This window comes from Varroa jacobsoni, unplaced genomic scaffold, assembly GCF_002532875.2.
Source record: "Varroa jacobsoni isolate VJ856 unplaced genomic scaffold, vjacob_1.0 scaffold_1409, whole genome shotgun sequence".
NCBI lineage: Eukaryota > Metazoa > Arthropoda > Arachnida > Mesostigmata > Varroidae > Varroa > Varroa jacobsoni.
The window spans coordinates 1-12427 of record NW_019214311.1 but is presented as its reverse complement, the minus strand read 5'-3'; the positions used below and the strand labels follow the sequence as shown (position 1 = coordinate 12427).

Here is a 12427-nt window from a genome sequence, read left to right as displayed (position 1 = left end):
TACCTGGAAGGATATCGTTTTTCCGCGGTCGATATCTTTTAACGCCCAGTAGCGATACGTTGTTCCTCAAGCCCTTTCCCTGCGGCGGCGTTTCTAAGCCAACCAACAGGTAGCACAACGGCTGCCTTTCAGCGCGATCGGGGCTATCCTTCGCTAACTCACGGGAACAGGCCCAGGCATTCAGATGTACCATTGGTCCGAAGTACGTCTTGGTACCGTTACAATTTCCGCAGTGATAGCGGCTGATCGTTTCGTCCAATAGGGTTGATTCTCATTTTCCAGAAAAAGATTTGCAGATCTCTAATCAACGGAGCAGAGAATGACATATATTTGTGACTCTTCTCGCAGTTCGGCATGCGTCGCAAAAAGCCTGCCTTTGTTAAGGGCAAACTCACTAATCCCCCACTCTTTCCGCAAGACTTGAATTAGCTCCGGCAATTACCTCCTCAAGAACTAACTAGTTGATGCGCCACGATAGATGTACTGATGGTGGAATTTTAATCGCGGCCATACGGGTTAAAATGTGCTTAGCATGGCCTTCAAGTTCCACCGTTCCGAGACAACTAGAGCCTGCCAGTCAGGTGGTCTTGTCAACCCCAACTTTTATCCACGGTCTCTGCGCGTTGAGATGCCCTTTCTCAGGACATCGACCGCAATCTATGTTTCCTCTTTGCTGGGTACGCTCCCGGAAATGGGTGTCAGGCTTCTCCAGCATGTAAGCTTGAACCAATCGAACTCTGTGTAAGGTTCTAGCCGCTATAATGAGGTTAACGAAAATAGCCGATTTCGCGGTTCTTCAAACGCGCATTATATACATGCTGAATTTTAGCTGGACCACTAGCATGTCCAGCAGTACTGGTTTAGTACATACAAAGCATTCAAACGTCTTCTCATTCCTCCCGTATAAGCGAAAAACCGTGAATGGTTATTTATATGCGACAAACGTCAGCAAGTAATGATGTTATTGTTATTCTTTTGCTGATTAACAGCATTTACTATCTTATAATTATGTCCTTTCAATTCAGACTACTTAGTCCTGTAAGTGTCAAAGAGACCACCTCTATTATTCACGCCTGCTTTTCATGTGCTCTCAATACGTAGGCGTACGTTGGTGTTTACCTTGTTGTGACTATCAATCTGTTCACATACATCCAAAAGGTACCCTTCTCTCGTCGACAGACTTCGGCCGGCAAACATTCCAGGACCTTTAAAGAATAAGTACATTGTAACCAAATTTGGAAACCGCGGAGGCCATTCTACTGAGTCTCATCGGCCTACCAGTCACTTGTAGGCCAATTACTAACTAAGAGACGTACCCACAGTTACGTTGTATCTCCCCTTTTTGAAAAATAGACGCATCGCTTTTTTATAGCCGTGACAAAGTAACATTTGTCCACCTTACCAGATTGTGTCGGTTGTGTCGAACAGCATAGATACAAGTATTATTTTGCGAGATAGGGCAGCCAATAGGAGTTTTCTAAAAACTAGGTGGACCCGCGGGCTTTTTTCCGTGCCTTTTTTGCGTTATGCTAGTTATATTATTTTAATAAATTATTGTTACTACTGAACCAATAAAGTTTAACTTGATTACGAATCAACATTACTCTTCTCGGCCTAACCCTTTTGCTATTATATATCAGCTTCTTCTAACAGAAAAAAATTTCATATAGGTCACACTTAACCTAGCATAAGCTACGTTTCAGTTGCAGTGGCCACTGCAATACTTCTTGCAGGCATCCCGTTACATTAACTCTAATTGGTGTATTGTGACCCTATTAGTAACGTTTATCACCTTCTACAATGAGTTAACTTCTCCAAATCACGCCAACGTGTCCTCATATTTGATTCGCGTTATGTCCAACTTGAGACCTCTTTGTATTTATTAATTATGCTATCTGGTGTACTTCGAGTTTACGCCCGGTGCCGCTGTTAGGCGTTTCCTCAGACAGCTGGCCCCTAGCATGAAACGAGCCGTGTGTCTATGGCCGGGTCCGAACCCAGACCACACCGTTACCCACGAAGCTACCACGAAAGCAGTTGTCCTGCCCTGGTATAACTATACAATTACCGTAATCTTATTTCATTCATTTTGTGACCCGTTATCATTATTCCCCCTTAGATAATGAAAATTAACCCGGAAACAGTATGAATTTAGCCGAAGAATATGATTCATATGTCAAGCATATAATTCGTATTTCATGAGTTCGAATTGCTTCAACCAAAATCATAATTTTTCTCTCAATTGTACGAAAGCGAAGAATTTTAGGTATACATATTTTGTAGAACTTGAAAGAACGACCAATTTGTCGATATTCGAGAACTTATCAATTGTTGTCAAGCGAATCTTCAGAAAAGGTCTGCTTGCACTAAGTGGTGTCGCATTCCATGAAAAAAAAAATCCCCTCCCGGAAAAATTACTCATCCAGTCGACTCAATTTTATGCACAGCTTAACCCCGGGTAAAATTCTAGCGATCCAGAACAAGCTTAGCCCAGTTCAATCACTCTATGGGGTAAGTTCGGGTTGGAGAGACACATACACAAAACGAAAAACAGATAGATAGAGCCAATTTTAATGGTATACAACTAAAAAATAAACATATGTAGAGACGTTTTTGTAAATGTCAAATAATATGTCATCGCCTCAACACGATTTATTTTAATAGCGACTATATAAATATTGACCAATTTCCTTAAAGCATTGGACGTAGATAACAGTGGTATTAATAGTCGCTTATCGAGACAAGTTGGACCTAGTGAAGATAGGAAATAAACTTGGCTTTTGTATACTGACTGACAGAGATAGATGACCATGTACGCCATATATTAGTATATATAATTCGTTAAAGGTCAAGTTTGTTCACTCGCCTTTTGTTGTGTATCTTAATAATAATGACACTGTGACGTGTGTGTCTATAGTTTATAGATGATAAAAACCTGAAAAATTGGATTGAAGCTGGATAAACCGGTCGCAATAGTGTTTTCACTGTCTTAAGGAACACCTTTCGCTTAGCAAATGTCTGTTGCGTCACATTCAACCGTATGGTTTATAACACCATTAGGTGTTTCGCAACAACTATCTAACTAATTCCACAATACATCTACCATACCTTTCAAAAAGTCTAAGGGGCTTAACACTCTGAAATATTAGCATACATCTTAAAATATACAGTCGATCTGTTGCTGCAGGTTGATTAGTATATTAAGCTCTTACGATTTACATGTAGCAAATTCATGTTGATACGAGAATATTTCTCATTGATTAGGAAGATAAACTAAAGTCGTAAAGGTCCTACGTACAGACAAACAAAAAAAACGATTGTTTTTAGTCGTTGATGGAAACTTAGTGAGTCAATGCCACGGTACATGTTATACTATGAATATTTTGACTTTATTGACACATGCTGTATACAACTAAATATGCAAATAGGCGAACTCAAACCAATGACTTAGCATCCGTTTTTAACGTTTAGCTAACTGAGGTACCCCTACATTATAAACATCTGATTCCTTTACCCGTATAACAATTTTCAAAGATGTTGATTCATGCTAAAAAACTAACGAATGACTAACTAATGAATCATGCCGTTTCCGAAATTTTCCGGTATATCGGCATACATTATTTTTAAAAAGCTTTCACCTTTGCACGCAAGTTGCCGCATATCGTAAAGTCCCAAGAGATTTACAAGTATTACATGGGTTTCGCTGTTTTTTTATCTATGACTTTGGAAAGAAAGTTCCCGCGTTTTTCTAGCTAGAAAAGACCATACTTTTTTTTTTATTTCTGTGACAGCTAGATACTACATTATGTATACCGTTTAATTGTTCACGACTTGGTCTCATCTTTCGATCAACTGATCTATGTCCTTTCGCGGATTACGGGCTTTGTCTCAAAGAAGTTTCCCAACCATATTTTAGGTTGCTGAACCGAAGGTAAGGCTGCGAATATAATTGCTTAGTAAACGAGATAGGTGAAGATCCGTCGGCGCAACATTCGGAGAATATGGAGGGTGCAACGAAAGCTTCTATTAGAAATCCAGGACGACTCGTTTGACGATGTTTGCCGTGTTTGACCTCGCATTTTAATGGAGCAGAATAACTTGACCTCGTTTTTCAGGCCTTTTCTTTTGAGGAGCTTGGTTGACTATATGTACCTGGGGCAAATGAACGTGCCGGTCAACTGTAGTTCGTAGGAAGCAACTGCAAAGGAATCAGACCTCCGCAGGGTCACCAAATGCAGAGCACAATGTTCTTGACTCCTCTTTTGGAATAACGATCCCGATTAATATAAATGTACAGGCACCACTTCTGATCCTTGGTGATAATTATTTTCGAAAGTCCGTCATTTTGGCCGTGTGACATTCGATACCAATCGAAATACTGAGATAATTAATGTTAAGCCGTAATTCCTTGTCGAATTCAGGAAGTTCATAAGATACCTAAACTTCGAGCTTCTATATAGCCCAATGCATTTGGGGCAGTTAGCGACAGTCATGTGGCTGCAGCTCATGTTTTCGAGCAGTTCATCTGTTTGTTAGCCATATTTCTTCAAAAGTGTCTGTATATGATCGTATTCAGCCAAAAAGGGGAATAGCGTTTTCAAACTTGGTAAATCACTCTTCAGCAGTTTTTTTAGCGATAGCCTCCCCATCATGCACATGGCGAATTCGCAAACTGTTTCGGCAGCGTTTAGTTCCAACAAAGTGATTAGTACAGAAAGCATCAAAACTGCTTTTTTTTTCCGCCTAGAAAATCCATCTTTGAAGGGTTTTGTCGGGTTGAAATTGCACTGCCTGTTACAGCACGCTGATAGAGAATAAAAAAGGGGGAAACTTTTTCTGCAAGCCAACATATATGAAATCTTTGCAAAATATCTATATAAAAACAATACAAGGTATTGCTTTGAGTCTTGGATCATTCTTGGTGAGAATAAAAAAGCAAACAAGCTGAAATTCATCGTTAGATGAGTCCTTGTCTTCATTACAGTTATAATCAAGCATATATTTATTTGTCATCTTATTATGTTGGTCTTAACAGTATTCGCTTGAGCTTTCTTCATGCAATAAGTGTGAAGAAACAATGGAGGTGTATTTAAAGTGTAATATATTTTCAGATAATCTGTGCATTAGAAATACCTTAATATACATCACTTATAGGTTATGATTTATTATGCAATGAAATTCAAACTGTGTACATGAAGTTTTTATCACTTTAAAAATACAACAAATACAAAGGTTGTGGTCGCTAAAAATCGCACTACAAATTCGATTAGATCCAATAAGATGCTTTGTCCATGCGCTTAAAGCAATGCTGTACAAGCAAAGCCAAAGGATATTACACAAATAGTGCAGCTACAAGTCAAACAAAAAAAGAACGAAGTTTTTGTATTAGGATTCTTCGTCATTATATAATTAATCAAGGTTTTTGCGGTAGCCTTTGCGAATTTTCTGGCATAGATATACTTCTATCAAACCTTCTATTGTTCGGCTTCGTTTCTGGGTGAAATTTACCCAAAGGCAGTTGACAAATACCAAAACAACTTTCCGAAAATAAACAATAAGTTCCGTACATCTGGCTGTCAGAGACAAAAAACTGATCAACGTTTGCCAGCAGTGTGTGTTCCCGTTTCAAAGATATTAAAATGGTACGTCAATACAAAAAGCTACAGCACAGCTTGCGAGACTGCTTGAAATAGACAAGCATTGCCCCAAATGTGACAATCTTTGAACATGCCATGGCGCCTATCATGATGGGTGATCAGCCGACTTGTTGTTATACTCATTTAAATTGATAGCTTACGACCTTTTAGGAGCCTGACGATAGGAAAATACGGAATTTCCCACGTTAGAACGCTAGTGCAAAAACAAGCGTGTTATTTTTATATGTAAAAATTTAGTACTTTCAAAGGACGCTCAACAAAAGCGAAGCCTTTTTCTCTTTTGTGGTACTTATATTCAGTAGTAACAGTTGCCATTGTACCTGTTGTAAAAGGCACTGCTTGTTATCATTATTGTTAGTATTTAGAAAAGTCGATAAAGCTGTTGTTCACGTCGAAAACGCACCTTTAGTTTCAAAATATTGTGGAAAAGGCATTCAGTTATACTGTGGTAGAATGTCGCGCTCGTGTCCTTTAGTAACGAAAAATTAGACGCGAGACAAGAATATTTACTCCTGGTGTCTGTCTTTCCTGCTCCTCTACAGTAATTTTAAGAAAAGTTAAAAATAATTGTTATCGCGATCACGCATTTGCCTTTTACCTGCACACATTTATTAAATCTCTCTAGTCAAGAAATTTCTAAATGTGCATCTATATACATCTATTAAATCTAAATTTGATTTCCACAATTCTTTTAAGGCGGCAAACAGAGTGCCACGTTTCCATGTCTTAGTTATAATTTAAACATGCTCTTTGACTGAAACGATTGTTGATAAAAACAAAATGTTTCAAGATTATCCTTACAATTTCAGATGCAATTCATGCTCCTCTTCAGCCGACAAGGAAAGCTCCGGTTACAGAAATGGCAAGTAGCGACGATCGTATTTTCAGACGTGATCTAAAACGGTCTTTCACAAAGTTACGCAGCCCTACGGGTGATTAGACAACGCTTGACGGCTTCGAGAGAAATCTATCATATATTTCTTCCTTTATTATTCTGTATATACTATTTTGATAAGACCGTGTATTTTAAAACAAGAATAATTAACTATAAATGTCAGTCTACAAGAAAACAAAAGGAAGAATATTTAACGAAAGCTTACTGTCAAACGTCAACTCATTTCCCTTAGGATTGCGTGACTTTTTGAAAACACTGAATCTATTCAACAAATACATTATAAAAACCTTGTTAAAATTGTGCATTTTCAATTTGTAAGTTACAACCAAGTGCTAAAACCGAACCCGAGCTTACATATCATTCGATGTAGTTAACTAATGAGAAAGTTTTAATTTATCTATATATGATAATCAAAAAAAGAGGACTTGCGCAGTACCAATAACATAGGCACTGAGTAATAAATTTACTAATCAACCAAATAAAAGAGAATTGTCTAAGTGTAATCGTAGGAAGCAAAGCTCCTTCATCGATAAGAATATATAAGTTAGAAGACTTTCCGTGTACGAGCCTGTAAATAAACATGTAATAAGATCTGCAATTAACTTATGTCTTATTATTACTACGTATTTAGATAAGATTTTTTAAAATTGACACACTGATATATACTATGCTTTTAGCAAAATTATTATTCAGTAGGAGTCATGACGAACGTAATAATGACATATCTGGTCATCCGATCTATACACAGTTGAGACTATACATGTTCTTTTTTGCTTACATCTTCGATTTTTGTATTTTGGGTTCGTTACATTTCTGACAATCTGTTCAGGTATTCGGCCCATTCAGATAAGGCAAAAAAAAAGATAACCCGTGAGCTTGTCACTACAATACTTACGAGAAAGCCTAAAATGTGCTCATTCCTTGAATGGAGAGATCTTAAGGTAAGCTCAGATTTAACCAGGTGTAAACACGTTTTTTGACATCAATTTGATTGTAATTGTGATTTTTTGACATCAATTTGAATGTGAATGATGTTGGTTCAAGAGCACATTCGACCACAAGCATCTAAGTGTTAGCGCGAGTCAATATGACAAACTGACCTGATCCTATTCATAATAAAAAGAACTGTTTTTTTTTTTGTAAGTATTTTTGCAATTTAAAAAGAATACGTTATGTTAACGTTATATGCCATTTTTTAAATATATTAGATTGGCCGCCACACAAAAACCAATGTAATACGGAAACGTAATAGCTTTTCCCTGTAATTCTTAAAGTGTTACGTGATTATCGGATACGACGGGCTAATATTGCCCAGTACATCCTTGCGTAATTCTGAAAAAGGCAATTTTGATTTTACGCCCTGTAGCGGGTACACTGCTACGGTTGAATTTTAATTCAGGCTTACCAATTATCTAGTTTATATTTTATTACTACAATTTATAACATGAATTCAGCATTAAGACTAATTAATTTACGCGCTGTGCCGATGAAGCGCAATGATAAATATGATTGTTAGAAGGTGATTACATCATTACATGTTTAATTTGAATTTGTTTCATTACATAACGGGGATGTACCACTTTACCATTTGAAGTGCCTTCTTTGAATTGAATTTCGAAAACCTGTACGTGTACAGGCAGCTTGATTTGATTTTACCTTCAAACAACTGTATTTTTTTGCATGTCTCACCGTAGGTGGTGTACAAGCGCTACGCGTCATTATACTTCTGTTGCGCAATCGAGCAGTCGGATAACGAACTGCTGACGCTTGAAATCATCCATCGATATGTAGAACTTCTCGATAAATATTTTGGTTCAGTAAGTGGTTACATTTTAACCGTCCTCAACTTACTTATTTTATATGACATACATAGCAAAAGCCTGCTACAGAAAGAGAAGACTCTTTTTATTTAAGTATTCCAAGTAGTAATGATTACGTAAAACGAGTATGTCTGCGGGCCCTGTGTTGGCTATCATTGAGCTAATTTATCATGCTTATTATTGTGTTATTTGCAAGTGTATCATAGTGAGAATATTTTAAAATTTACAAATTTCCAAAACATGATCTTAGGGGTGTGTTTAATTAATTTTATAGGTATGTGAGCTGGACATCATATTCAATTTCGAAAAAGCATATTTTATCTTAGACGAGCTCTTACTTGGTGGAGAGGTCCAGGAAACGTCGAAAAAAACTGTGCTAAAAGCTATTGCAGCTCAGGATCTTCTTCAAGAGGTATGTTTAATTGTTATACCTTTATTAGGGAGCAGCTCAGAGCTGCTTAAATTTGGTAATTTATGGGAAACAAGTTCGAAGTCTTTGAAATGCCTTCCGTCCTGGAAACAATTTTCACCTGTATAATGGAAAAATAAGGTTCGTAAGCTGGTGCTGTTTTAATTATTCTAACATTCTGGGCATATATTACTAAGTTAAAAGATTTAGAGGTTCAAAGGCGCCAAATTAGGCTCCTTCAGTAATGCTATGTTAACAAAGCATATTTTTACAGTAATTTATTAGATATGATTATGAATACCGCGGCATCTAAGTTGGTGTAGAAGTACTGCACATTTCTAAGTTCAGTTATTTGATGGTACGGATGTTCGTTGAAGATGCCACCTGTGCAGTGAAATTGGGCCTATCCTTACAGCCTTACATATTTATATGTGCTAGATTGTGATTTCGAGAAACCTCAAAGGGAAGCCTGGCTAATGTGGTTATTTTTGTGAAATATGTACTATGAAAGCCCGAAGTACAAAAAATACCACGACCACCATTTTGCTTTTTATGCAGACAGTTGAATGGAGTTTCTATTGAATCAAATAGAAACCGGTTACTATTAGTGATGCTGGCGAATAGTTACTAAACTAGCTAATCAGTTGACGGCGATGATATAATCATGCTCTCCAAATGTTTTGTATTTCCACCTGTTATTGTTAGAACATGGATGATAAAGAATCTGGATAAAAATGCGGGGGCTGCTGCTGTCTGATCGTTGAGGAAAAGAGGTGGTGATTGTGAAGGTTACCAAGTGCACGTAAATGTGGTACACCGCCTGCCGTCGTGGCACGCTTCTACTGCTAAAGATGGTCTGTTCCCTTGTGGAGCTCATGTCTGCTCATTTGCTTCGTGATTTGCGGTGCTTTCCTCTTCTTTTTAGAATGAAAACAATCTATGGACTGACAATTTCGTGCATGGTTGGTGGCCGGCGGTATCTACATACATTGTACGTCGCAAAGGATACCGATACCATGGATCAGTGTAGCAAACTAAGACGATCGTCTGTAGCATGCAAATGGCTATAGTATAATAGCATGAGCTAGCGAAAGCGTATGAAGATACGGTTTGTGTGTGTTGTCATTGTGGTGAAGGAAGTTGCGGTATGAGCTGACAACTGACCGTGCTGACGCTTAAGGTGACAGCTTCCATAAAAGGCTAAATGTTTAACAACGGAATAATTTCTACCTTGGTTTATTCTGAATTTTTGTTGATTAATTGTTCATTTATTTTGTTTTGGCAGGTATTTGGCCGACATAGCATGTACGATATAGTAGATCATCATATGTATATATGGTGCCTTACTCACAGGGGTTCTTGGTTAGCATTTACGACATCTGATGATAGGTTTGCCCACTCGGCGCTTATTTTTGTAATGTCATTGAAGCTAAATAGAGTCATCTTTTAATCAACAGGTTTATTTTTATATTGCTTTGACTCTTGAGTCATCAATTTCTCTAAGAAAACCGCGTCGGCTCTGTGCACCTACATTTTCAGTTATTCCTTATTCTTTCATTTCATGCTGTTGTTTCTTTTATGTTAATATTATTTGAGTTTTCCATTTTTGTTGTTAATAATATCGGATAACCTCATCCCCCTCCAGGACGAACAAGTGGAGCAGGGTATCCAGGATTGAGATCATCTGGTGACTTTTCTGCTGATACACGACCCTACCACCTCCACACCACAACAACAGCAACTTCTGCTAAATCCATCTACCGCCTCGAGCAACAACCACCCCGCGCGCGATCCTGGCGCAGCTCGTTGCGCCAAACCAACCTTTTGATGCATCCAGTCTTCTGTCTGGTCAAGCAATCCTCCTCAAATACATATTATACATATATATATGAGAACACAAGCTGAAAGATAGCCAATTTATACATATAGATATACATATATGATTTGACAAAAGAGAAACATGACAGTAAGCGCAAACTATCGAAACACGCCACCCATTTTTGCTCGTGATCGCGATCCACATATTAACTCACCGCCTGTTTTCTAACATCCATTACAATATCACAAATAAAGTAATAAGAAACAGCGCGATGAAAAACATTTAAGGCATTTTATTTATTTCCAGATCTTATTTTCATAAAATGTTCGTTGTATTTTTAAAGCGTCACGATACATTAGTTATGTCGCGCATTGGTCTCGTTATTGATCCCTGGAATTTTGCGTCATCCTTTCGCACCTCCCTTTATTTCCAGTCTATTACCCACCCATTGAGTCTGTCCATTTTCTCTGTTTCTACCGCTATTGGCTGTACTCTCTCCGTCTTTTTCGCGTTTCGTCTGGTTGTGCGTATCTGATGTGTCTGTCAGCGTTGTCTCAAACGTGTGCTCATTAGAAAATACACAAATGGATCTCCATACGATCATATGTAATTTCTTTTTTGTGTTCAAATCGGTTCAAAAACGACTCTAATATATACAAACCGGTAAGACGTTCGCCTGTGTGTAGTGTCATGTGTTGACAACCTACTCACGTTAAATATATTAAGGAATATTGTATTTACTGAGATCAGAAACAAGCGAATAGAAACGCCCGACCTTACATGTGTACTTGCATACTACGATTTAATCTAAAGAATGCACCAATAGCTTTTTCCCAGTTTTACTATCTAGAACTTCAAATTAATTGGCGACATATAGTAACTAGTTTTAGTAACATATGTTGCGATAGCAGTTGCATCTACAGAGAGTTGTACTTAGCTCATCTACAGCACCTAATTTATCATCTAATAAGTCCTTTGGGCTTCTGTAAAAAAATATTCACGTACTTTGATGTGAATCTGATGGTCTCTCATCTTTGTCGTCAGGCGTTACTAAATGCTCGAACTCCCCTTACGTCATACATAAGCACACCCGTCCTTCAATTTTGTCTTTGTATCGTGTAAATTCAATTTATTGGCTTTTTTGGCGATTCTCTTTTGCGCATCCCAATTAAAATGCACATTATTGGTCTCCACTATCTCCGTCTCAGCTCTAAAACTGACTGAAAAGATGTGGAATGCTACTAGAGACATTCCCAATTTTGTTATGTCGTCTGTCGTCGTTGTGTATTATTTATTGATACCTCTCTTCTAGGAGGAAACTCCGGCGGGTCTGTTCGACGATCATGGTCTCGGCTAAATGGAGTCCAGAATGTGTTCGATGGGTCTAGGGAAAGAGTTGACGCCCTATCCCGGGTTCTCCCATATCCTTCAATCCAAGATTCTCGACTTACCTCTGGAAAAGCCTGCACCCTGATGACCCGGGACAAAATGTCTCCTCAAATACCTGTCTCATCTTAGTCACAGAGCCCGGATCCAGTTTTTGTTTGATATATTTTATGCCTAACTACGAATCATCGTATAAGGGTAGAGTTAGCTAAGAGTTTATTATCTGCAGATTAAATACACTGCATCTTTTCAGTTGTGAAGTTAAAGGCACAGTAAATACCTCTCGTGTCACATTGAATTCGGCTAAATTTAGCTCAACCGTTGACATTCAACAGTACTATTTAATTACAAATGTTGTTCCTAAAAAACTATATCTCAATACATTGTTTATTACCTAATTCACGTAAAAGTTATAAAAGTTACAGGTAACGTAAATATATA

The 12427-nt window shown here is 37.9% G+C and overlaps 2 protein-coding genes across 7 annotated transcripts in view; one reads left to right on the top strand and one right to left on the bottom strand.

The window, feature by feature from the left end:
- LOC111269734 (uncharacterized) overlaps positions 1-4942 on the bottom strand; it is a 34237-nt gene extending 29295 nt beyond the window's left edge. For all 3 annotated transcript variants that reach the window (XM_086972216.1, XM_086972217.1, XM_086972218.1), the window contains exon 1: positions 4-4942. In XM_086972216.1, coding sequence (XP_086828342.1) covers positions 4-193 — 190 coding nt within the window. In that variant the 5' untranslated portion in view covers positions 194-4942. The remainder of the gene's footprint in view (positions 1-3) is intronic.
- Positions 4943-5498: 556 nt separating this feature from the next.
- Positions 5499-12421, top strand: AP-1sigma (AP-1 complex subunit sigma-2). Of its 4 annotated transcripts, none has more exons than XR_002685896.2 (7): positions 5499-5642; positions 6467-6519; positions 7382-7493; positions 8247-8369; positions 8647-8784; positions 9487-9635; positions 11913-11931. XR_002685896.2 is itself a non-coding variant. In XM_022849552.2 (6 exons), the coding sequence occupies exons 1-6, from the start codon at positions 5640-5642 to the stop codon at positions 11955-11957; spliced, it is 474 nt and encodes a 157-aa protein (XP_022705287.1). In that variant the 5' UTR covers positions 5499-5639; the 3' UTR covers positions 11958-12421. The 4 variants fall into 4 exon arrangements, 2 of the variants coding, with proteins under 2 accessions (XP_022705287.1, XP_022705288.1); XR_002685895.2 differs by lacking the exon at positions 11913-11931 and adding an exon at positions 10427-10881; XM_022849552.2 differs by lacking the exon at positions 9487-9635 and having other exon boundaries at positions 11913-12421.
- The last annotated feature ends 6 nt before the right edge of the window (positions 12422-12427 follow it).

Excerpts from the sequence above, each read along its gene's own strand:
- AP-1sigma (XM_022849552.2), top strand. Across the intron at positions 6,520-7,381 it reads AAGCTCCGGTTACAGAAATG|GTATTCGGCCCATTCAGATA; the intron begins GCAAGTAGCGAC and ends CAATCTGTTCAG. Across the intron at positions 8,785-11,912 it reads CTCAGGATCTTCTTCAAGAG|GAGGAAACTCCGGCGGGTCT; the intron begins GTATGTTTAATT and ends CCTCTCTTCTAG.